Here is a 24,210-nt window from a genome sequence, read left to right as displayed (position 1 = left end):
TACAAAAAGGATGAACAGTGAATCATGGGACTTTGTTCTATTCCTGCACTGGAAGAGAGAAGTCTGGAACACTTGTCCTGCATCCCTGAATGCTTGTGGTGAAACAGAACAGTCTAGGAAAAAATCCTTCCCCTTTGTGTGGTGAGATAAAAAGTACATTTGGAGATGTTGCTAAAAAAAGGAGTGAAACTCTTTCTTAATCAGAAATGTTTGTTTGAAACCAGAATGGATGGTTTAATTAGAACTAGGTCTTGCAAGTATAGGTGTTGCCAACTTCTCTCTAGAAACTTTGATTTTTATATCAAATTATATATCTATATATTTATTATATCATATTTTATATATTTTTATGGAAATATATATATTTCTAAAAGCTTTGATTCTCTTTCTTTACAAGTGCAGGAGATACTCTTTTCATCACTTTTGCAAAGGGTGAGCAAACGTGTTCTATACATTTTTTTTCTTAAACTGAAGAAAAACGACTTCAATTACATAATTCTAACTTCTATGTTTTCCTTTACAAAGAAAAGAAGAATCATTTCATGCTGTGAACCAAAACTGGGTCTGAACGAGTTATATTTACATTTTCTAGTAGCACTGAGCAAATAAATTGCTTGTAAGACTTCAGAAGGAGCAGAAGAAACACAGATCTGCCAGGACCAGTGCTGTGTTTGTCTGATGTCAGCAGGGTGAGCAGTGCCTGGTTGCTGCTGAAGATCCAATGTTCTCTCCTGGTGTTCCCAGAGCCAGCTGGGATCTCCAGGTAAGTAATATGTGGCTTAACAGGTACTTGGCAAGTAATGGATGGCTGAGCAGGTGCAGATACACGGCAAGCCGTGGGCAGGGAGCACTTACTGGCCACAGGCTTTCAGGAGGGAAGGAGTAGCAATTTTTCCTCTATTGTTTTATTGCTCTGACACCCAAACCTTCACATATTTTATTACATCCTGGCAGGTATTTTCCAGCCCCTCTGCAGTATTTCCCAAGCAGTGAGGTGTGCAATATTCTGCTGTGCTGTGTTTCAGTGTAATAGAACATTAATCCATAGGGATTGTAATGAGAGTCGTATTGGACTTCACTGCACTGAGATGTTGCAATTCCCATCACAATTAAATGAGGATGGGGTGACATGGAAGTCCTGAGTCTCTTCCCTGGATATGTTTGAATGACAATTAAAAAAAGTGCAAGAGCAGCTTTTTTTGGTTGTGTTTAACGGCCATTTGATCCCAGACTACTTAGGTTTCATCTCTGCTGTGTCTGTACCACGGTGGAGGGCAAATTGTTTTCTTGCAAAAAGAATGGAGTCAGATGATTTTTGCTTGTGAAAGAGTAGTCACAGAACCCTAGCATGGTTTGGTTTGGTTTGGTTTGGTTTGGAAAGGACCTTAAAGATCATCTAGTTCCACCCCCTTGCCATGGGCAGGGACACCTTCCACTATCCCAGGTCGCTCCAAGCCTGGTCCAGCCTGGCCTGGAACACTTCCAGGGATGGAGCAGCTCTGGGCAACCTGTGCCAGGGCCCTTCTTCCTAAAATCCGAACTAAATCTCGCTTAGTTGAAACCCGTTCAAGATATTCCAAACCGCGCAGCAAACTGTTCAACACATCGTGGCTGTTCAACGCCCGTGGGTGACGCGGCGCAGCCTGATGGAGCAGCCCCGGGGTAGGTGTCAGAATGCACGGACAGGGATTTGGCAAAAAGCACCAAGATTAAAAATCGTCCTTGTCCCGGGCTTGTTTCGCGCATCCCTGCGGACAGAAGCCCGGAAGGCTGCGCGGTGCGGCGCGGAGCTCGGTGTCCCCAGCCGGGCCGGGCGCTCGCCCTGCCAGCCTCGGCTGAGCCCAGCGGGGCTCTGCGCTCCCCTCGCCATCCTCTCTCCGCTCCCAGCGCCGGGGCTGCTCCGGGACCCCCGCCCGGCCGAGACCCCTCGCCCGCTCTGCCCTCGCTGCCGGTCCCGGGGGGCAGTCGAGCCGAGCCGAGCCGAGCCGAGCCCCCTGCCCGGCAGAGCGGGGGCAGAGCGGGGGCAGAGCGGGGCGGGTGGTCCGGGCGGGGCCGGGCAGGGCCACTCCCCGAGCCGCTAAAGCTGCGGGCGGCGGGGCCCGGCGGGGCCGGGGAGCCGCACCGGCGGGGAGCAGAGCTGGCCCCGCGGCCATGCGGGCACAGCCCGGCCCCGCGCTGCGGGCGGCGCTGCCGCTGCTGGGCGCCGCCGTCTCCCTGTGCGCAGGTACGGCGGCACCGGGAACTCCGCGAGCGGCTCCGGGAGCGGCACCGGGAACTCCGGGAGCTGCGGGAGCGGCACCGGGAACTCCGGGAGCTGCGGGAGCGGCACCGGGAACTCCGCGAGCGGCACCGCGGCAGCCGGGGCGAGCGATCGCCGGGAGCGCCGCGCCAGAGCTCCGCTTATCCATCCTTTCCGTGCTCCCGGTGCTGCTCGGGGCCGCCGCCGTTCGCGGGGGTTCGGGCTCTCGGTGCCTTGAATCGGCCGCGCGTACCGAGAACTGGGTCAGCGGGGACTTACCGGAGCGGCCCCGCGCCGGAGCCTCTGATCCCTGGGGCTTCCCACGCCATCCCGGGCGGATCCAGCCCGGGGGCTCTGGCGGCGCCCGGGACTGGTGCTCGGGGCAGATCCTCAGACGGAGCCACGTCGGTCACGGTGAGAGCCCCTGTGCGGTGTCGTGCGGTGCCCGTGCCTCATCCCTCCCGCCCCATCGCATCGCCGGCGGGACGCTCCCGGCCGCTCGGGGCTCCGGCAGGCTGCTGAACTCGCGGGTCCTTGGACACAGGTTCCTGTCGCACCCGGCAGGTGCTGTAACACACTCCCCTCGAGCGTCCCTTTAAAACCTAAACCTGCGCTCTCGAGCAGCGCTCTGCGACCCAGCGGTGGGCAAGGCAGTGTAACACAATTTCACAGTTTTTCTGTTAAATTTACGGGATTTTACGTTTCTCTCTGTGTTTTCACCAGAGCAGTTTCCTTGTGCGATGCTCATTAGGACCTTGCAGAGAGGGATCACAGCCCCAAGTGCAGGGAAGGACCGTGCCCACCATCCAGGTGCTCACGGGACCGCTGGTTTTGGGCAGGGAGGAAGAGCAAAGCTCAGCTGTGGGCTGTGAAGTACTTCTGTGTAGTATTGCACATCTGATAATCTCTGGTACTTCCACAGGATGTAAAACTTGCTCCATAAGAGCTCTTCTTGTTTCTCTGGATTTTTATTATCCAAGTTTGGAAGCAAACCCTAGAAACAGGCAGCCTCCTGTAGACTTTGTTTTCCTGGTGTGCCTGAATTAAACCGGAGCATTGCCAGCTCCGTGGCCATCACCACTTCCCTCTGGAGAGCATCCAGAGCACTGAGGAATCACATTGGCTTTGACTATTATTTATACAGAAGTCTTGCACTGCTTTGCTCTCCAAAGGTGCAGTGCAGGGTCCTCTTCTCCTTACCCTGTTGCAGAGTCTGGCTCGGGCATGGTGGGTGTGTACAGACCAGACAGGCAGATATGTGGCAATAGAGGGGACAGCCAGTGTGACTGTCTGGATGGAAAATTCCTTGTCAAACTGCTCGGATGTGACTTTAGGAGGTTTCAGTGCTGGGGGCTCTCTTATGCAAGCAATTCCAAACTTGCAGTCGGTGAGTGCTTTTAGCTCTGTGTTATCTCAGCTGCCTCCCCATGGAGTTTGTACCCAAAGCCCTGTGCTGGATCTGCCCTCAGCCCCTCACGGACTGGGACCAGCAGATTCTTCTTCAGCTCTGTGCATGTGGTGTATTGCACAAAATCCCTGCACTCACAGTGCTTTGCTGTGTCACTCATGCCCTGCAGAGCACAACCTTCCCAAGGATACCTCGCCTGTTCAAAGCTAAAAATCTCCTTTGGCAGCTTTTTCCAACGAAAGTAATTTCCCTGGGTGTTATTGCCCTTTCCCTGCCCTGTTAATATTCATTTTAATGCCTGGACTCAGCTCCTGCCTGCTGGCTTTTGCCTTGGCTGCTGAGTTTTTCCAGAATGGGAATTTTGAGCATCCAGTGTCCTCCTTCCAAAATGAAGATACTTGCATGGCTTTATAAAATCCCTCCCCAGATTTTTTTTTTAAGCTATGAAAACTCTGGAACTCTGTGATGTCTCTCCTTCAAAGACATTTTTCTCAATTCCAGAATAAATATTTTTCCTCTCTTTTCCACTACTTTTTGGCTTTTGTCCTGTTTGGTATCAGCCTTTTTTTCCGTACATTTATGTAGGGTGTTTTTACTCCAATCATTTTTCTTTCAGAGCCCTCTCTAGAGGGGGAACTTCTCCGTATTTTTCACAGTAGTTGAAAAAGCAGGTTTGTTTGTTTTAAGACTTGTCGTTGCTCAAGATTTTGGTTTTGCCTTCTAAAGACATGTGTTACAAGAGAATACATTTGTCAGGGACACAGTGTCACCTCTGTGGCCAGGGCTGGCTGTTGGACACTGACCCCTCCGTCCTGTGCTGAGGGTGGCCTTGGCACCTCCGGCCACCACTGTCCCTGCAGATGCCGGAGGGGGGAGGATGGGATGCACTCAGCAGCTGGTGGGTTTGGGGCTCTTGGTTGGAAGTTCTTGCTTCTGTCATCATCCGTGGCTGTTGCTGCGAGTCTCTAGCACGCACAGGTGGAATTGGCTGTGACTTGTTGGACACCCTCGTGCTCTGTCCCAAGCAGTGGCACTCACATGGGCACCCAAGGCGGTTGGGGAGGCTGGCGAGGCTGCCTGAGGAAGAGGAGAGCTTCCTTCTGCTCTGTGTAAGTCTGCTGCCAGTGACATCTGTGCTGCCCAGAGCTTTTGAGTGGATGTGAGACAGTAATTGCCTAACCCCATTCATCATCTAAGTGTGATCTATGATTTCTTCATTGAACCTTCACACCTCCCCAGAATTGCCTTTGACATGACAGCCCAGTTTCTTAGTCTGTGCCTGATCCCCCTGCTGTCTGTCCTGACACTCTTCCTACTTCTCCTGTGCCTTTTTGAGGTGGGTGACAGCATCTGGTCCCACATGGCAGAACAGGGCTGGATCTTCTCCTGGTGTCTCCTGGTGGTGCTCTCTCCATGAGCTGAGGAGTTCTGCAGCACTCCCCAGGGAGGCACAGCGCTCTGTTCCCCCTGGGCATGGCTGATGGTCCCTGCTTGTGCAGAGCTGAGGCTGTTTGTTCTTCTGTGTAATGTTACTCTCCTCTGGATTTTGATCCCTCAGCATGGGACAGTGATGAAATCCCCATTCCTGGAGGGATCTGACAGCCACATGGATGTGACACTTGGGGACTTGGGTTAGTAGTGGCCTCGGCAGTGATGGAGGAACAGTGGGACTCAATGGTCTCAGAGGGCTTTTCCAACCTGAATAATCCTGTGATTCCATGGTGAAATTTTTTTGCAATGCTCTGAGGTCAGTCCTACTTCTCCTGCCTTCAGCAGCCCCTTTTACTTTCTTACTGCTTCCCCTCTTCAGCTCCCCGGAGCGCTCAGCCCACATTCCTGTGCTGCAGCCTCGCACAGGGAAGCTGCCATTTTTCTCTGCCTAGGACCTCAGCTGCTGCCAGACAAATAGGCTAACTGGTGAAGATCAGAGAGGCTCTGTTTGGTGGCAGCAGAGTTTCTTTGCCATGGTCAGCTCCTAGCAGTTGTGCAGCTGAAGGACAATGGGCTGTGCCAGACCCACACCTTCACTGGTACCTGCTCTAGTTTTTGCTCTGGCTCCATCACTAGCAAGGGGCTAGACAATAGGAAAACTGTAATTTTTAGGATCTTCTTTGAGCCCCTTTGTCCAACAGGGAAACTTTTGCCACCTGGGACCCTCCTGAGTCCAGTCAGTCAGGTCCAGGTATGTGTCCTGGGGTGCGGAAACATCCCTTCCAGCTGTGTCCTGGCACTGGGTCTGTGCCCAAGGCAGGGATTCAGGCAGTGTGGAGAGCCCACAGTTGTGGGAGCCCCAGATCTATTATTTGGAAAAAAAATGAAAGTGTATCTAGAGGGGCCAATATAGAATGACCACACAGGATGATCAAAGATGGAAATGTTCTGGATATTCAGCCTTTCCTCCCATCACAGTCCTTAGATCTTTGCTTTCCAATTTAATTTTGAAATGCCCTACTGCTAACTGTGGTGAGTAGTGATGTATTATGACTTAGTGGAAGATGAATGCTCTGTTAATCTGTGTAGTAAAAAGTCTGTGCTGAAATGTAGAACCTTGTGTGGTTCATAAGAGAGAGCAGGTCTGGACTTTGTTCCCCTGGAGTTTTTGTTCATTCCTTTAGCCCCATGGTGTTGGCGGGCTTGTGTTAAATGTTCAATTCTTTCCATTTAACTTTTGAAGTTGCACTCTGTCTATCAATGTGTTTAAATTATTCACTGCCCTCATTAAGCTGGTGTTTAAAGTCCTATTCTTCCATCTCTTGTTCCTCAGTTATCTAGTGATTCATGTACTCGATGCTGACACTTGATGATAGAGGAGTGGGAGCACACAAAACCATCTTCTTGTGCTGGTTTGTTGGGAATTGGGTGCTGGTTCTGTTCTTCCTGCTTTGTAAGCTCATTGAATGGCCTGTCTGCCTGTCCTGTTTGTTTTCTGGCAGTTGCACTGAAAACTAAAAGGCAAAAAATGTTGCTTTTTAGGTAAGTCGGGTAGAATATTTTCTGCTCTGAAGAGCAAGTCATCATGTCCTTGATTCATGGTGGGACTCATCCAAGAATCTGGTGTGTAGTCTCAGCTTCTATTGCAATAACAGCAGAAAAAACATCCTTGAAAACCATGTATATCTTAAAAATGCCAAACCCAGGAAACATCTGCTCCTGGGGTCTCTGTATCCAGAAGTTGCTTTCCCTGTGTGCCAATGTGTGAGTCCTCCTTGCCCCCTCAGCTAGCTCTTGGTTTCTCTTGTTGTTCCTCAGCTCTGCCAAGTGCCAGCTGCCCTGGGGAAGTGTCCTCTGTGTCCTTCAGCATGTCTGTGACTGCTGTCCCTGCCAGAGGGAGCTCGTGGTGTGTCCTGCCCCACTCTGCCCTGGCCCTGCCCCAGCTCTCCAGCCAGTCCTGGCAGCACAACCTGCCCGTGGTCCCACTGGTGGTGATGGGCTTTGGGGAGGGTCAGGACAGATTTGTTAATGACTGCTGGAGAGCTCCGTGCTTGGAGAGCTGGGACCATTGGTGCCCAAGTTTGGGTGCCTGGCATACTCTCTGCAGCCATGGCGTGTTTCAGTTGTTCACTTTCTCCTGATTTCTCAACCAGAGAATGGAATGTTTTAAGGGAATTGTTGTGCTTGAGTAAATAAAGGAGTCATATTCATTACCAGATTAAAGAGTGCCTTATTTTGAAAGCTTGGGAGCACATTTTCCTCCTCCCCTTTGTTCCTTTTCCTCTAAGTCCTTGACAGTCACTAGTCCTTATTCCACTCCCTGGTTTCCAGGGTGGTGGGAGTCCTGACTTTCCCCCTGTCACAGTGCATCACTGATGGTGTTGCCAGGACTGTCCTCAGGAATGGGTCTGGGAAGGGAATAAACATTTCTTGCTGTGTGTAAGGGGCTGCAGAATTTCAGTCAATATTTGCAAATTCTTCCTCCTGTTTCATGACGTGAGATGGCTCTGTGGGAGGGGAAGCTGTTCAAAGCTGGTGTTGGCTTGAATAGTGGGAGGAAGATCTTCCATCATGGTGGTTTATTCCTCTGGTCTCTAAGCTGAGGGGAACATCTTGCTGGCTCCTCTGGGACAGCAGTGCAGGCAAATTAGAGCAGAAATGGTCCAGATATGTAATGTGAAACTTGGGATACATTGCTGGTGGTTGTAGACGGACTGGTTATAAAACTGACATGGACGCTGTTTTCCAATGGAGGGAGTGTCATGAATAACCAGGAGAAGTGAGGCTTTCCTGATGGAGCAGCACAGATAAGGCACAAATTTTGGCAAGTGGTGTGTTCCTGAGGGGATGGGATACAGGGAGGGGATGTGTCAGTAGGCATGGGGGTACAGGCAGGGGATGTGTCAGTAGGCATGGGGGTACAGGGAGGGGATGTGTCAGTAGGCATGGGGGTACAGGAGCAGGGGAGCTGGAGTGGCTGCACAGGGGTCTGGGAGGACCTGCGTGGGAGGCACAGAGGGGATGTGTGCTGGTGGGTGTCACCCACCCTGCTCAGTGGGACAAGATATTCCCAAGGACATGTTCCAAAGGGCCCAGGCTCCTCCTCTGAGTCCACAAGAGCTGAGGCAGCTAAAGTAGCACAGGTGCAAGAAACCTGTATTTTTATGGTTATATTCCATCATCTTTCTGCTATATCAACAAAGGGTTCTGAATGGATACAAATGCTCTTGAAAACAGGGTTGGGGATTGGTATCTGGTTTGGGATTTCTATCAGTTTTTCTACCTGAGAAATCAGCCAGCAGCACAGGCAGGTATGAGGAACATGAGGCTTCTGCTTTTGTAGAATTATATTTAAAAGTAGTCTGTGAAAGTGTTCTGTGAGGAAAGTGTCTCATCTTTCCCAAAACTCCAACTCTGCTCTTGTCTCTGAATAGATTCAGCTACAGCTTTCCATTTTTTCTTCTTGAGGGCTGCATTTGGTGCTGCAGAGCCCTTGTCATTCTGGCAGTGGCTGTCTCAGCTTGATCAGGGTGAGGGTACAGAGCCCCTCAACCATCCTCAACTCACCCCCTGTTTGTGGGGCTCAGGGGTGCTCCCCTGGAGCTGCTCAGAATGAGCAGGGACAGTTTTGATCAGCTCTGCTCTTAAGCAATCTGCAAGTACAGAATATGGATAAATCTGTCAGTTTTCCACTGCAGATGATGTAATAAAGATTATTTTCCTTTTTAGTTTTAGGCTGTGAGAAAGGGAGAGAAACACCATGACGTGTGTAAGGCCCTGAAGACACTTGCAACAATCTTAGACTCATTTCCTCAATAATGCTTTTATTTTGCAGTTTTGGTGATGATGTGTCTATTTTCCTCCTGCTAGAGCTCTAATTCATTTGGATGTGATGAGTCTTGCTCCTGGCAGCAGTTCTGGGACCAGGGTAATGTCTTTAAGGAGAGATTTGCCTGTTATGCTGTAGCTGATGGATGGTGCTCGCTCCTGTGCTGAGGGAGAGCTGAAGCAGCAGCTCCTGGCACACCCTCACAGGATAAACATGGACATACCATGCCAAGGAAATTTGTTGTGGGCCTGAGCTGAAGATAAACATGACGAGCTGTTATTTCAGAAGAGTGGCACAGGATGGAGATTGTTGTAAGGGAAGCAAAAGGTGTCACAGAAACAGAAATCAGATTCATGCTGTCATCTGTCAGGACTTCTGTGCTCCTCCAGGGACTCTGAGATTGCAGAATCATGGAATGGTTAGGCTGCAAAAACTCTCTAAGGTCATTGAGCCCAACTGTCCCCCCAGCACTGCCAAGCCCACTGCTAACCTATGTTTTACTTTTTAACTCTCTCTTAAATGAAAGAAAGCCGCTCTTCCCCCCAATTGCCAAAGAAACAGAAGAATTTATGGCTAAAATTATTCCCCTGAGTAGAGCAGGGCTCAGTCTTGTAGAGTTAGAGCTGACACAGGAAGGGCTGCGCGGACAAGGTGCCTCAAGTCAGGAGACAGGGGGAGGAGGAATCTGTCATTCTGTCTGTGTCTGCCCTGGGCTGCTGTGTCTTGGTGACCCTGGCTTGGTCCTCTCTGCTCGGCTCTGGCACTGCTGGGGTGCTTCTGGCACAGGCAGGTGACTGGGACAGGCAAGGGGTGCCATGGTTTTGGGAGTCAGCTTTCATGGGAACTATTTTTGGGGTGGTCAGTATTCACCACCACATAAGACAGATGACATCTATAAAGTTCTCTGTGTCCAAGATTTAGAAACTAGTAATCTGTGAATGCTGGGGACCTGTGGTGTTGGGGCTCTCCTGGGACCGGCTGCTCCTGCAGCCCAGGGCTTTTACCCAGCACTGCCCTGGCAGGGCCTGCGCCAGAGCTGGCCAGGGGTGCTTGTGGTCAGCTGGCCCAGTGGTCAGCAGGCTGGCAGGCCCAGCGGTCAGCAGGCTGGCAGGCCCAGCTGGCATGGCGCCCGTGGGGCTCTGCTGTCCCTGTGTCTTGTCCCAGCGGCTGTCCCTGTTTTCCAGGCCTGCAGTGCGTGTGCCAGCTGTGTGAGCACACCAACTTCACCTGCCACACGGAGGGCGCCTGCTGGGCCTCGGTCATGCTGACCAACGGGCGCGAGGAGGTGGTCAAGTCCTGTGTCTCCCTGCCTGAGCTGAACGCCCAGGTCTTCTGCCACAGCTCCAAGAACATCACTAAGACTGAGTGCTGCTACACCGACTTCTGCAACAACATCACCCTGCGCCTGCCCCTCGGTAAGTGCCAGCCGGGCTGCAGTGCCCGTGGGACAGCTCGAGGGTGCTCAAACACCGCACAGGGCACATGGTCCATGGGGGCTTTAGAGACTGTCTGCAAAACACAGCTGGTTTAGTCCCAGCTTGTTTCAGGCAGCAGAATATAAACTGCAGTTCTGTTTGCAGGAGAGGGAATTTCTTGCATTCCTGAAGGCATCCCAAATGCTGTTTTTGATGTCCCACGAGCGTTAACACTGAGGATGAAAGGAAGGTGTGCAGATGTGCTCTCAGGCTCGTGGTGGGATTGTTGGGGTGTCCTGTACAGGGCAGTCAGTTGGGGTCTATGATCCTTTGGGTCCCTTCTAACTCAGGATATTCTGTGCTTTCTAAGTATCTGAAGAGAACAGAGTTGCAACTTCACAGGTTTTACAGGCTGTAATTTCTTAAGGGAGTTTGTGCTTTGAACTGGCATTTGAACTGGCATCAGGCTGGGTGCTGGGAGGGTGATACGCCTGAGTCCACGGGGACTCTCCGTGGGGCACAATCAGCAGTGCATGGCAACTGTGAATTATCAGTCTCGAGGAGCCAAGAGCTGTTACCTAGGGCCTCCCGAGGGGACGATGGACGCCCTGCCCTGGCTGAGTCCTTACAGCTTCCAAGATGGGAACACCTGCTTGAGGTGGGTCAGGTGAGAATCCAGACCGGGGGTGTTGGGAAGGAGGCGGGTGGTTGTAGGGGCTGACTGGGACTGTGAGACATGCACCCCGTGAATTTGGGCAGGGGAGGGTCTGAGTGGTGGTGAGGTTTGACCCGCGGTGGGCAGCCCTGGCACTGAGGAGCTGCCCTCCTCATTGTCCTTGTCCTGTCTGCCACTGAGTGCCATGTGTGTGTGACAGAGACTGGGGAGCAGCGACTGCAGTGTCTGCCTGTGCACCTCTGTGTCAGCAGCGAGGGCTCTGCAGGGGCTCTGTTGTGCTCCAGAAGGCAGAAGGGTCCTCTCTTATGGGAGTCACATCTCATGTAGGGTTTGCTTGGGGGAAAGAGGGGTGGAGGACCCCAAGCCACTGCTGGGGACCTCTTTGGCTGATGCAGTTTCAGCAATGTGAGCCTTCGGCTGCTGTGGCTGACATGAGCAGCCTGTGAGGCAGCTGGTCTGTGGTGTCACCTCGGTGTCACGAAGCCAGCAGGGATGAGAAGCTGTCAGATTCCGGGTCCTAATAAGAGGGAGAGAAAGGGCTGGCACTTCCAGGAGCTCTGTGTATTACCCAGCTGGTGCACTGTGTGAGCCTGCCAGGCTCAAAGTTGTGTAATGAAGTTGATTCGGTGCTTTCTAAAAATAAATATTTATACTATTTTTAGTATAATTTTTGTTTAATTTTTTGACTCTTCTTTCCAATATTTATCCCAGGCTTTTTTTTTAAAAAAGGTGTAAAATATACTATTTTATCAGATAATACCTTTATATATATTTACACCAGTGAGATATGTTGCAGGAAACAAAGATGCAAATTAATACACAATTTACAATTATATCTTGAATTTAAGCTGCTATCATATAGTTCTTAATGGAATTTGAAAGGCTTGCAGGGCAGACCACAGGGGAGCTGCTGTGGGAGCCTTGGGCACTGTCACCTCCTGGTGAACCCTGGTACCCAACGTCACCTGTGCTGTGGGGCAGGAATTAGGATTATTTAAATGTTTTTCTTTCAGCTGACCACAGAAGAGACACACTAATTGTGGTCACGCACTAGAAATAAAGTGCCATGATGGTTTATCCGTTTTAGGAAGAAAGCTGCTATTTCTAGAGGAGCGGTGGCAGCACATCTGTCATCCCAGCTCTTGAACTGGGACTTGCAAAACCTCCAGTTTCATATTTCAGTACCCAAAGAAAAAAAGGGCTGAATTCTTACCCTGAGCCCTTTGCTCTAAAGGTTTGGGGGAACTGATGTCAGTTGGAATTGTAGCAGTGCCAGCGTGGTTTCTGTGCTGGCCTGTTCTGACAGCCCTTCCTCACATAATTCACGTTGTCGGGAAGCTGCGTGGAGGCAGCTCTGGGGTCACTCCATTGTCCTACACATTTGTCAAGTGGCACTTGGTACAGACACCTTGATATAGAAGGTTTGTTGAGCTTCATCTGTATCATCTATCTTTATCTCCATCTATTTCTACCTAACTATAACTGTCTCTCTATGTCTATCTCTGTCTCTTTATCTATCTATCATCTATCTATCTATCTATCTATCTATCTATATATCATCTATCTATCTATCTAGCTATCTATCAACTATCATCTATCTATCATCTATCTATCATCTATCATCTATCTGTCTATCATCTATCTATATGTATCTATATCTATCTATCTATCTATCTATCTATCATCTATTTATCTTTGTATATCTATCTATCTGTCTATCTATCATCTATCTATCTATCTTTCTTTCTTTCTTTCTTTCTTTCTTTCTTTCTTTCTTTCTTTCTTTCTTTCTTTCTTTCTTTATGTGTATATATGTATACACTTACCTGCCGACCTGTCTATCTCCATTATGCAAATTCCAGTTTAAAAGTGGAGCATGTGGGCATGAAAAACTTGCCTTTAGGCAGGAGTGACTCTCCTAGATGAGCAGAAACCCTGAGAAGATCCAGCTTGGTGCCCATCCCTATTAGGCGAGGCAGGACCTCTGTATTCTGCAGGGACACAAACCCAAACCCTTCAGCTCTTCCCCATGATGCTGAGCTGCTTTGGCTCAAAGGTTGGATGGGGCTTGGAGAAACCTGGGCTTCTGGAAAGTGTCCCTGCCCAGAGCAGGCACTTGAAACCAAATGAATTTTGAGGTCCCTCCCGGCCCAAACCATTGTGGGAGTTTGTGACTGTCTGTAATCACCAAAGGTTCGTGCTGTAAAGGAGTGTCTGGTGAACAGTGAGATGACTCTCAGGGTGAAGATCTCTGAAGGAAGAGAGCAATGTGTGCCTGAATTCTCATGGCAGAGCTGCAGATGGCAATGCCTGCCCCAGTCAGCACAGGGCTCTGGGTTGAGGCCTTGGGTGACAGGAGTCATTTTATATTTGTTTGGGTGTGGGGTTTTTTTGGTTGTTTTTTTGTTTTGTTTTGTTTTTTTAATTTGTTTTTAACAATGTCTGAAAATCTTTAAAGACAGATTAAACCTGGATCTCTGCTTTATATCTCCTTCTTGTGCGCAGGGATTTCATTGTGGCATTTTGCATTAGCAGGTGAAAATGTCAAAGTGCAGGATGAATTTCCAGTAATTGGGTTTTTTTCTGTGTCATCCTGGATTCCTTTCTGGGTTTCTGCTGGTTCACCTGGGGTACTTTCTACCCCAGCAGGTGGCCCAAGATGAGCCTCCCCTGTCAGTGAGATGTCACAGCAGGGCTGCAGAAAACACCCAGTGTGCTGCTGCTCTGAGGGACATCCCCATGATAAATCATCCCTCGTACATCCCTCATTCTTGTTCTCTCTGCACAACTCAGCACCATGCCCTTAGCATGGAACAGTCTGGTTTGAGTAGTTGCTAATCAGACCTAGATTTTTCCAGCTGTAGATTTGTAGGATTTTTGGGCCATATCTGAGATCTGGGAGACAGAACTTGTGATGTCTGCCTCCCCCATGGTGAGCGGGGTCTGTAGGCATGATGGAAGCTGGAGAAACTAAATTTTAGATTCTAGCCCGAGCTGTATTTTTGAAATGGTTTGAAAGTGTTCTGTAGAGCTTCCCATCAATAGGATGCAATAGATTTTCTTATTACATTGGAAAAAATATGTAATTTCTCCTCCTGAGTAGCCTAGGAGTGCACACAGTTCAGGGCTTTTGGAAGCCTCACAGTGGAAGCGTTACAGTGTCAAAAGGAAACGCTGTGCATGAGAATGTATTTTCCATTGGAGGGAAAAAAATCCTTTCTTTTTTTCTGCTGCCTGCAAGTACTATTTTATTTACACAAATTGGACCATAACTGCATTGTGAAACTGCTGAGTACTGCCAGATGTGCTGCAATTGGTTCACACATGGCAACATGTCTCAGCTTCTATTCTTGGTTAGTCAGTCAATGAACAGTACATTGGAAATTGGATTGCAAAATGCAATTAACGGCGTTGTTTTGCTGGTTTTGGGTGGTCGTGAGGGATTGTGTGATTTCCCCAAGAGTCTGACCTTGCCCAGCTGCTGTGACTGAGCCCCATCGTGCCTGGCCAGCACAGAGGCGCTCCTGCTGCCCTGCCTGGTGTCTCCTGGCACACGGTCTGGGGTGGCAGGGCTGGTTTGGTGAGGCACCAGAGCTCCTGGGGTAGAAGATCTCTCTGTACTGCACTTCACCCCTGCTGCAGGGAAACCTCAGCAGTGTGGAAACAGAATGAAAATTGTTTAGGAGATCCTGGCATGTCAGTTAACAAGCAGGAGTTCCAAGGAGGAATCCTGCTCACAAATCCTCTTACAAACCTCCCAGGTCACCCCTGGAGCATCCTCTTGAAGTCAGTTAAAGGAAAAACCTGTGAACAAAATGTAACAGCTTTGTGTTCAGCGGGATTGGAGTTGTGCTGGTGAACAGACACGTGTAGTATTGACTGGTGGAAGGTAGCAGAGGATGCTGAGGCTGTTGACTGCTGCTTCTGAGACCCCAGGGCACTTTGGTCATTCTTGAACTCTGGGTTATGGTGTGCACGTGGCTCAGCCTTTCCCTGAAGGGAAGGACTGACCTTGCATGAGGTGGAGTTTGTGATTCCTGCATATTCTGCGGCCTTTAGATCCCGTTCGAAGTCATGGTTTTGTGTGTTGAGGGGTTTTTTATGGTTCATATTTCTGGTTTATTTGGGGGAAAAGTGATGGTTTATATGTTTTTTTAAACTTACAATTTTGGCGAGATTAAGGTAATTTTGTGTGTTCATGTGCAAGTGAATCCCTTAGCAGTGTCTTCCTAGAGCTTCTTGATCTAGAGCTTCTTAGGTGGTGATCAGAATGCTGGTCTGAGACCAAGCTTCCTGCACAAAGGTGTGTGGGAAAGACTCTGTCACTTACAGAAACGTGATCTGTTCTGTCTCCCGCTCAGGGCAATTGTGGGAAATCATTGAACCTTGATGTGTCATTGCTCTGCAGCCCTTCACACGCATCCTTCTCTCCCCTGCTGTCCCCTGTGTCTCGCAGCAGGCTCTGAGGCTCCGGGCAGAGCGGGGACACGCTCGGCGGTGCTGGCGGTGACGGTGGCAGTGCCAGTGTGCGCGGTGCTGCTGGCCCTGGTGCTGGCAGCCTGCACGGCCCGGGGCAGGTGGCACTGTGCCCGCCGCGGGGCCAAGCCACCCAACGTGGAGGAGCCTCTCTCCGAGGGCAACCTGGTGAGCTCCGGCAAGACGCTGAAGGACCTCATTTATGACATGACCACCTCTGGCTCCGGCTCCGGTACGTGGGGTGTCCTGCCTGCCACCGCGGGCTCTGTGCTGGTGCGTGTGGCCATGGGGCTTTGGGTGCTATTCTTCTGTCAAACTGCAAAAATCTGATTCGTTGGTGGAATGGGATTTTGAACTTTTTTGGAAAAAGTGAACTCAGGAATCAGAATCAAGCATGAAACCCAGCACAGTTGGCCAATGCGACATGGCTGATAATGAAGGGTACTCAACCCACCTGAGTGGGTCAGGATGCTGCTTCTGAAATGTTTTGTGTTTTGTAGCAGAATAATGTTCCTCCAGATTCTTGTATCACATTTCCCCCGTTTCTGATATCTTGCCTACTGTGATTCCTCTGTTCCTATTGAGAACTTGTTAAACCAAAGAGACCTAAAAATGGGGTGGGAATTCACAAATTCCAGCTTATGTTGCCGGTGGCATGTCTGGGATTTACAGCCCAACTTTCCCTAACTAGAACTTTTATTGAAAAGTATGTAAACTGTGCTTGCTTTTATTTATAAGTGAAAAATGTACAAATAGTGCCTAATTTAATTTATTTCTATGAGCTGCATACTTATGAGGATTAAGTTGTTGTTCTTCCCTAATGCTTTTTCACAGCTCTAATGAGCAGACTTTGGCTTTATTTATGCTGAAGCTTTACCAGTTCCCAGCCATCCCAGGAGCAGGGCTGGACATGTACAGAGGCAGAGCCCTGTGCACTGCAGCGATTTGTTTGAATTTCAGCCAAAATCAAGGTTGCTGTGGAAAAAAAAAAAATGTTTTAAGTCCCAAACAAACACAGAATCAAACCAAACCAGGCAGGGTTTGTGGCTGGCAAAGCACAGTGGGGCTGCTATGATAATCTGTTTTTATTTTTGAAAATTTCAGCCAGAGCAGAACAACTAGTTGACTGCAGGACAGCTGTGGTCTGTGTCAAACCAAATTGAGTTGTTCAGGGCTACATTTTCATTTTTATTGGGTTTTCAAAAAGTTTTTTATATGTATAGACACTGGGAAGTAGCATTAAAATGTCTGATTTGAGGTGATATTGGCTGGGAGAGGATTTTCTCTTGGTAGTCTTGAAAAGCAAAGCCATGAGTGCAGCTCACAGGGAAAGGTTGGTGTTGGGGTCTGGAGGTCCCAGCTGAGCTATTTCACAGGTATCTGTCTCTCCTTTTAACTAGGTCTGCCTCTGCTCGTCCAGAGGACCATTGCAAGGACTATTGTCCTGCAGGAAATTGTGGGGAAAGGACGATTTGGTGAAGTCTGGCGTGGGAAATGGTGTGGGGAGGACGTAGCTGTGAAAATCTTCTCCTCCAGAGATGAGCGGTCCTGGTTCCGGGAGGCAGAGATTTACCAGACAGTCATGCTGAGGCACGAGAACATCCTGGGCTTCATTGCTGCTGACAACAAGGGTAAGCAGTGAGGCAGAAGCAGCACTGCTGGGCTCTGTCCTCTCAGAGAGCTTCTCCAACCCAATCACAATCAATTCTGTGATTCTATGTGCTTCCCCTGGGAGTGCTGGGATAATGGTTGGACTCAGTGATTTTAGAGAGCTTCCCAACCCAAGAGATTGACACCCACTGAATCCTGAGTGTCTCAGAACAGCTGTCGCTGCCACCACTCCCATCTGAAACACCACCATGTGGCTGCCCTGAGCTCCTTCCTGGTGGCACAGCTGGCACACTTGCTTGTTTGCATTTCCCCAGATGGGGAAGGCTTTCCCTAGCTAATATTTTTAATAATCTTGCTTTCTCTGGGTAGATAACGGGACGTGGACTCAGCTGTGGCTTGTCTCCGAGTACCACGAGCAGGGCTCCCTGTTCGACTACCTGAACAGAGGCACAGTGACAGTGGAGGGCATGGTCAGGCTGGCTCTGTCCGTGGCCAGTGGCCTGGCACACCTCCACATGGAGATTGTTGGCACGCAAGGCAAGTGCTTCCCTCCCACTTTTCCTTCAAGTATTTTAAAGAGCTTCAGTGTTCTCAAAAACATTTGTGGGTAACACGGTGTTGAAGTGTTTTCCAAACTGTTAACACCAGGGGGAACAGTGTGAGCATGAGTGGTGCAGTGTAGACAGGGAACAGGGATGTCGCCTTCCCACTTCCATTGTCTGCACTTCATCCATGGCTTTAAATAGCCTATGGAAGCAGCTCTGCTAAAGGGGAGTGAGAGCTAATGAAGGGAAAATTGGGAAAAATCTCTTCATAGAAAGGTTTCTACTGCTCTGGCACAGGCTGCCCAGGGCAGTGGTGGTGTCACCATCCCTTAAGGGATTTAAAAGCTGTGTGGATGTGGCACTTGGGGACATGGGTTAGTGGTGGCCTTGGCAGTGCTGGGGAATGGTTGGACTCGGTGGTTTTAAAGGGTTTTTCCAACCCAATCCAATCAGTGATTCTATAATTTTCTAAATTAATTTGGAGGGTACACTTCTAGTTTCTCTTTTTGTATTTTATTCCTGAAATACAGATATTGAAATAGAAATGCCCTTAAAATTTTCTTTTAAAGTTTATATCATGTAGCAGAGATTTACTTGGTTCAAAATGGGCTTCAGTGTTTCTATAGTGTGTAGTAACAAAAGTGACTAAAACTGGTTTTACATCCTTATTCATTATATTAAAAACCCACACTGTTGTTATCAAAATTGGAGGTGGTTTCTCTTCCTCTGAACAGGGAAGCCAGCGATTGCACACCGGGATCTGAAATCCAAGAACATCCTGGTGAAGAGGAACGAGACCTGTGCCATCGCTGACCTGGGGCTGGCGGTGAAGCACGACTCGGTGCTGAACACCATCGACATTCCCCAGAACCCCAGGGTGGGCACCAGGAGGTGCGTGAGGCAGCTGCAGCTGCCAGCCTGGCTGGCTCCATGCGGATGGCACCTCCCAACCTTCCCTCCAGCAGTGATGTCCCCTCCCCTCTTGGCATCGGGCGGGGTGGCCGCTGACCCGCAGGGTGGGTGGGAGAGCTGGTTGCAGTCCCTGCTATGGAATGGAGCTCTCTGCCCCATGTGGGGCACCCCGGTCACCCCGGTCAGCCCCGGTGCTCTGGGCCTGGGCAGGGCACAGCTGGCAGTGCCACGAGGGGTCATGGGGCCCCAGCAAGTGGCAGCACAGCTGTGACCTTTTCTAGGGGCTGCCCCAGCAAACTAACTGTGTGTGCCCTAAAGGTACATGGCCCCCGAGATCCTGGACGATGCGATGAACACGAACATCTTTGAGTCCTTCAAGCGTGCAGACATTTACTCTCTGGGGCTGGTGTACTGGGAGATAGCCCGGAGGTGCTCCGTTGGAGGTGAGGTTTTGGCCTTTTCATCCAATCCCGGATTGGTTTGGGTTGGAAGGAAATTAAAGCTCATCTCCTTCCACCCCCTACCATGGGCACCTACACAGTATCTTCCCTAGGAATCACTGAGGAATACCAGTTGCCTTACTACGACCTTGTGCCTTCTGATCCTTCAATAGAAGACATGAGAAGGGTTGTCTGTGAACAGAAGCTCAGACCAAGTATTCCAAACCAGTGGCAAAGCTGTGAGGTAAAAGCAGTTTATTTTAGGTTTATTTTGTAGTTTATTTTTTCTCATTTTATTTTATTATTTATATTTTTAAATTTAAATTAAGACAATTTTTCAGTGAGAGACAGGGCACTCAATGCCCAGCTTCTCCTGAATTTAGACGCTTCAGATGTCTAGTTCTCCTTCAGATCAATACAGAGAACACTCTTTGCACCAAGCAGTCAGCACTCTCCAAGGCAGATCTTAATTGCTGCTGCTGCTGTTGTGTTACCATTTCAGAGAGCTGCACTTTGTCTCCCTGTGTTAAAACCAGAAAGCAGGGGGTAGTGGTTATATCCTGGCTGTTGCGTTCCCATTGCACACCGGGTGTTTGTATCCTGGCTGTTCTCCTGTTGCACACCGTGGTTTGCTGATTCTGTCCTGCTGCTCACATGGTGGTTGTATCCCTGGGTGCTGTTTTGTCCCGTTGCACACGCGGTGGTTGTATCCCGGCTGTTTTCCCGTTGCACACACAGTGACTGTATCCCGGCTGTTTTCCCGTTGCACACACAGTGACTGTATCCCGGCTGTTTTCCCGTTGCACACACAGTGACTGTATCCCGGCTGTTTTCCCGTTGCACACACAGTGACTGTATCCCGGCTGTTTTCCCGTTGCACACACAGTGACTGTATCCCGGCTGTTTTCCCGTTGCACACACAGTGACTGTATCCTGGCTGTTTTCCCGTTGCACACACAGTGACTGTATCCCGGCTGTTTTCCCGTTGTACACACAGTGACTGTATCCTGGCTGTTTTCCCGTTGCACACAGTGACTGTATCCCGGCTGTTTTCCCGTTGCACACACAGTGACTGTATCCCGGCTGTTTTCCCGTTGCACACGCGGTGGTTTGCTGTTTCCCGCTGCAGGCTCTGCGGGTGCTGGGCCGGCTGATGCGGGAGTGCTGGCGCCCCAGCGGAGCCGCTCGCCTCACCGCGCTGCGCGTCAAGAAGACGATTTCGCAGCTCTGCGTGCACGAGGACTCCAAAGCCTGACAGAGCTCCCTGTGGGACGAGAGAGGAAGGCATCCTGCCGTTCACCTTTCCGTGTGTGATAGTATTTTTGTTTCTGGTCTACCTCAGATAATGCGGTTCAGTATTGCAGTGCCCGAGGCAGAGCGCCGACCTAGAGCGTCGTGTTCGGCTGCGGGACGAGGCAGCTCGGGACTCGTGGTTCGGGTTTGATACAGCAAGTCCGGGACTTGCTTTGGTTTTGTGAGTAAATCAGACACCAGCAAATGGCAGAAAGGCGCTTGAAGCATCATGGCAGTGTAAAAATACGTTTTGCTGTTGTGCTTTTCATCTTTGTCAGACCCCAAAATTCCTGGAGATGTCTGGTGTTGGCTAAAGCCTGTTTGCAAGAGAAACCTCATGTTGGTTCTGTCCTCAAACCAAGTAAAAGACCAAATCAACCCTGCTTTTTACCTGTTTTTTGTCAGGAATCTGAAAAGGATCTCTTAGTGAATACATTTTGAATTACTATATTTATAGTTACATAAGCAATTAAAAAATATGGAAATTCCACTAAGCGTGTACATTGTGAACAAAACCATTGAGTCAATTCTCCATTAACTTTTTTTTTTTTGGTCTCAATTTCACATACAATATCATGGTTAGAATTTGAGTTGTTTTACTCTGTCGTTTTTTCATCAGTCAGATCAATCAAGGGACATTTCTTTTTAAGTTAGTAGGAAAAAAATAGAGACAATACTTTTCTGTTAGCTATGTAGGGATGGAATAGGAGAAATTCTACCTAAATTGAGAAAATATTTATTTTTAACATCTTTATAATCACCAGTAACATTTCTTAGTGCCTTTTGATGTATCAGGGGGAGCTTAATAAAAGCCAGTGCAGCCTGGGGGTTTCTTACAGAATTGTGTGAAGCACCAGGCTGGTGATGAATATTACCATTTCTGATCTGATATTATGATTCCGTAATATACCACAAGCCATCAATGTGAGTTTGATGTTGTATCAAATTCACTGATGTTCTGGCATTTTGTGAATTCTGCCCCACTCCATGGCCCACATATTTCAATATAGTGTTTGAATATTTTTAATAAGCAAAATTATACATTTCATAGTCTTATGGTTCTTTAAATGTTTCTTAATCTACCTGGTCCATGGAAATTAAGCCCAAAGATGTTTCCAGAACAGCAAAGCTTTGCAGAAATCAGATGTGGCCCCTGCAGCTCTGTGGCAGTCAGCTGTTGGCTGATCACAGTGTCTCAGATCAGCCTTAGGGGCAAAATCTCGTGACTGGAGCTGTTGCAGGAAAGAATGAGTTAAACTTTTCCTGAGTGGGGTGGTCAGTTGTGCCATTACTCCAGGTTTCATCCTGAGTACTCATCTTCAGGACATTGTGGATACTTTGTGGCTGTTAATTGCCCATAAATAGGCTCTGATGCAATTTACCCATTTGCACAAAATTTAGTCTTGCTTGTCTTAAATAACGCAGGTGTTTGTGTGGTCTGCAGTTGAGCAGCGGAGCATATTTCCCCTAAATTGCTGGCAGAGTTTTCTCCAGTGTGGTTTCTCAGATATAATTAAGGTTGTCTTAGAGATTCAGGCCAGGCTGGATGGGGCTTGGAGCAACCTGGTCTAGTGGAAAGTGTCCCTGCCCATGGCAGGGAGGTGAAATGAGATAAACTTCAAGGTCTCTTCCAACTCAAACCATTCTGGGATTCTATGATTCAATTCTTATGTGCCTCAACTACATGAACTACCCTGTGAAGCTCAGTGATGTGACTTTGTAGGCTGTTTGAGGGGTAATTTTGGCAACTGCATGATCCAAAACCTGGTGCTGACTTGACTATCAAAAGATTTGTAAACCTAAAATCCAGCATCTGTTCTTGTAGTATGTAACTTGGAAAAAAACCACCAACTTTATCTTAAAAAGGAAGAATCAAATATTATTTTTTTTTTATAGTGGGAGAAGAGTTTCAGTTCTCAGTTTCCTCCCTGGAGTCTCTGAAAATTGTTGACCAGCTCTGTAATTTGAGCAAGACCTCTTTTGGTGCCTGGCTGGGAGGTGTGTGTGGAGGATGCTCAGGCTCTGCTACTCCTCACACAGGTAATGCTTTAACCTTTTCCCCGCACATATCTCTTGGCATCAGACATTATGGTCTGTTTACCCTGCCTTTTCACCTAACTCAGTATTTTTGCACTGGCTTTCTTTTTTGTTTTGTTGTTGAGAGGTGAATGTACATTTGGATAAACTAGAGTTGAACATAACTGAGCCAGGGGCTGATGTTGTATTGGGCTCTGAAATGTTTGTAAACTCTACACTCCTTTAGAAAACCCCCAAAGAACGCTTGTTTCAGTGGCCTTTTCCCTCCATGTGGGTTTGTCCTGTTCTAATTTAAGCACAGAGGTTATGCCAAGACACTTCTGTGCCGTTTAGGGAGGCTTAGGTTTCCTCAGAGGTTATGATGTTCCTGATAATCTTCACTTAAAGCACAAGTTCTTAAACTTGTAAAAATTTTCAAGGTCAAGGATGCTCAAAAGCTGTCACCACATTCAGCCTCTCCTAACTGATGCTTCTAGCTGGGGGGAGTTACCAATATTTTATAATTTGCTTCTACTAACAATCTAAAGTTTAATGCAGGGATTATGGACTGAAAGGGAAAGTTAATCAATGTTTCCTCGAGCACCTATTTTCTTTTTGTGTTACTTGAACTGCTTCCCCCAGACACCCCTTGAGAAATTCAGGCTGTAATCTCCTCTGCACTTTTCTACTTTTATCGTTTGCACTTAATCAAGCTCGTTCCCTCACGTGACACTATAAAGAATCCTACAATATTTTAATCATTGTTATGTCACTTCTTTCCTTGGTAGAATTATTAATACATTTGTTTAGAAATACACCCAATTCCTACAATGGGTCTGAACTTTGAGCAGGGCAAGTTCTTTTCTCAGTTCCCATCTGTCTGGAGCTTCTGTGGCACAGGTGAGCTCGAGGCTGTCCCCAGTTGTCCCCAGCTCCCCTCGCCCATTGGAAGGAGGTGTTTGGGTTTCATCCCTTGCCTGGGGACAGTGTCATAAGACAAGGACAGGGATGGCACCGGGGCTGCTGCCTGGGGCAGGGGGTGCTCCTGCAGGACTCTGGTGGGCAGGTGGGCAGAGACTTCACTGCGTCCTTTGGGTGCACAGATAGAGAGGCATGAGCTTATTTTTGTGTTGATGGAGGTTATGGCTCAAATTTCCTGGCTGTGGTTTGGTGGGGTCTGGGAGATTGTCCTTGGGGTGTCCTTGAGGTGCCCTTGGAGAACCCCAGGCCAACACCTGGGTGTCCCCAGCAGACCTGGGAACGAGTCCCCTCCTCTGCCCCTGGCCATGCAAGCTGTGTCTGATTGCAGGGATCATCCCACAGGCTGTGGTATCCCCAATCCCCCCAAAGCTTCTAGGGAAAGATGTCCATGTTCTGCTCTAACAGGCAGAACAATTTATGAATGTACAGGGAATAAGCATTGAGGTACAATATATTTCTACAGAATATAAGAAATGTGCAATAAATTGTAACTTACACTGAATGTATTTTTGGCATAAATGGACCACATGTATTTTGAATGTAGCTATGACATTGTGTCTAAACCTGCTGTGATTCTCAGCCCCTAAGAAAAACGTGTAATGTTTTGTCAATCTACAAACCACTTCCTGAGTTGTCTGTTTTTAAAAGAAGCATTAGTATTTTATCTGGAACACTGTAATATTTCTGAACTAATTATAGCAGTGCAGTGCTCAACTTCAACCCTCGTGTTGTGAAATATCTGATCTGTGTACACTGAAGAGTTATTTTTAAAACTATTGCTAAAGTTAATGCTTGGTATTGCAACTGCCTGGATGTAAATAATGATTTAGCTGTTGTATTTTGTATGCAGATTTTTCACCCCATGTACTTGGGGGAAGATGTGGCAATTTTAATAAATTCAGCATACTCTACCCTTGTGTTCCTGTGGTCTGAAACTG

The 24,210-nt window shown here is 48.6% G+C and overlaps 1 protein-coding gene across 1 annotated transcript; it reads left to right on the top strand.

Annotated features, from left to right (window-relative positions):
* The first annotated feature begins 5,365 nt into the window (after window positions 1-5,365).
* Window positions 5,366-24,183, top strand: ACVR1C (activin A receptor type 1C). Its single transcript, XM_085067224.1, has 9 exons — window positions 5,366-5,433; window positions 10,087-10,322; window positions 15,455-15,706; window positions 16,875-17,105; window positions 17,455-17,622; window positions 18,365-18,521; window positions 18,861-18,985; window positions 19,096-19,226; window positions 20,112-24,183. The coding sequence occupies exons 1-9, from the start codon at window positions 5,366-5,368 to the stop codon at window positions 20,235-20,237; spliced, it is 1,494 nt and encodes a 497-aa protein (XP_084923350.1). The 3' UTR covers window positions 20,238-24,183.
* Window positions 24,184-24,210: the final 27 nt, after the last annotated feature.

Source organism: Lichenostomus cassidix, chromosome 7, assembly GCF_008360975.1.
Source record: "Lichenostomus cassidix isolate B80296 chromosome 7, HeHo_3.0, whole genome shotgun sequence".
Classification (NCBI taxonomy): Eukaryota; Metazoa; Chordata; class Aves; order Passeriformes; family Meliphagidae; genus Lichenostomus; species Lichenostomus cassidix.
The sequence above is the reverse complement of the archived record's forward strand: the minus strand, read 5'-3'. Positions and strand labels throughout refer to the sequence as shown.

Bases quoted from the DNA above. Each gene is read 5' to 3' on its own strand.
- ACVR1C (XM_085067224.1), top strand. From the start codon at position 5,366: ATGGTGAAATTTTTTTGCAATGCTCTGAGGTCAGTCCTACTTCTCCTG. The intron at 5,434-10,086 runs TTTCTTACTGCT...CTGTCCCTGTTT, and splicing joins CCTTCAGCAGCCCCTTTTAC to TCCAGGCCTGCAGTGCGTGT. The intron at 18,986-19,095 runs GTGAGGTTTTGG...TATCTTCCCTAG, and splicing joins CCGGAGGTGCTCCGTTGGAG to GAATCACTGAGGAATACCAG.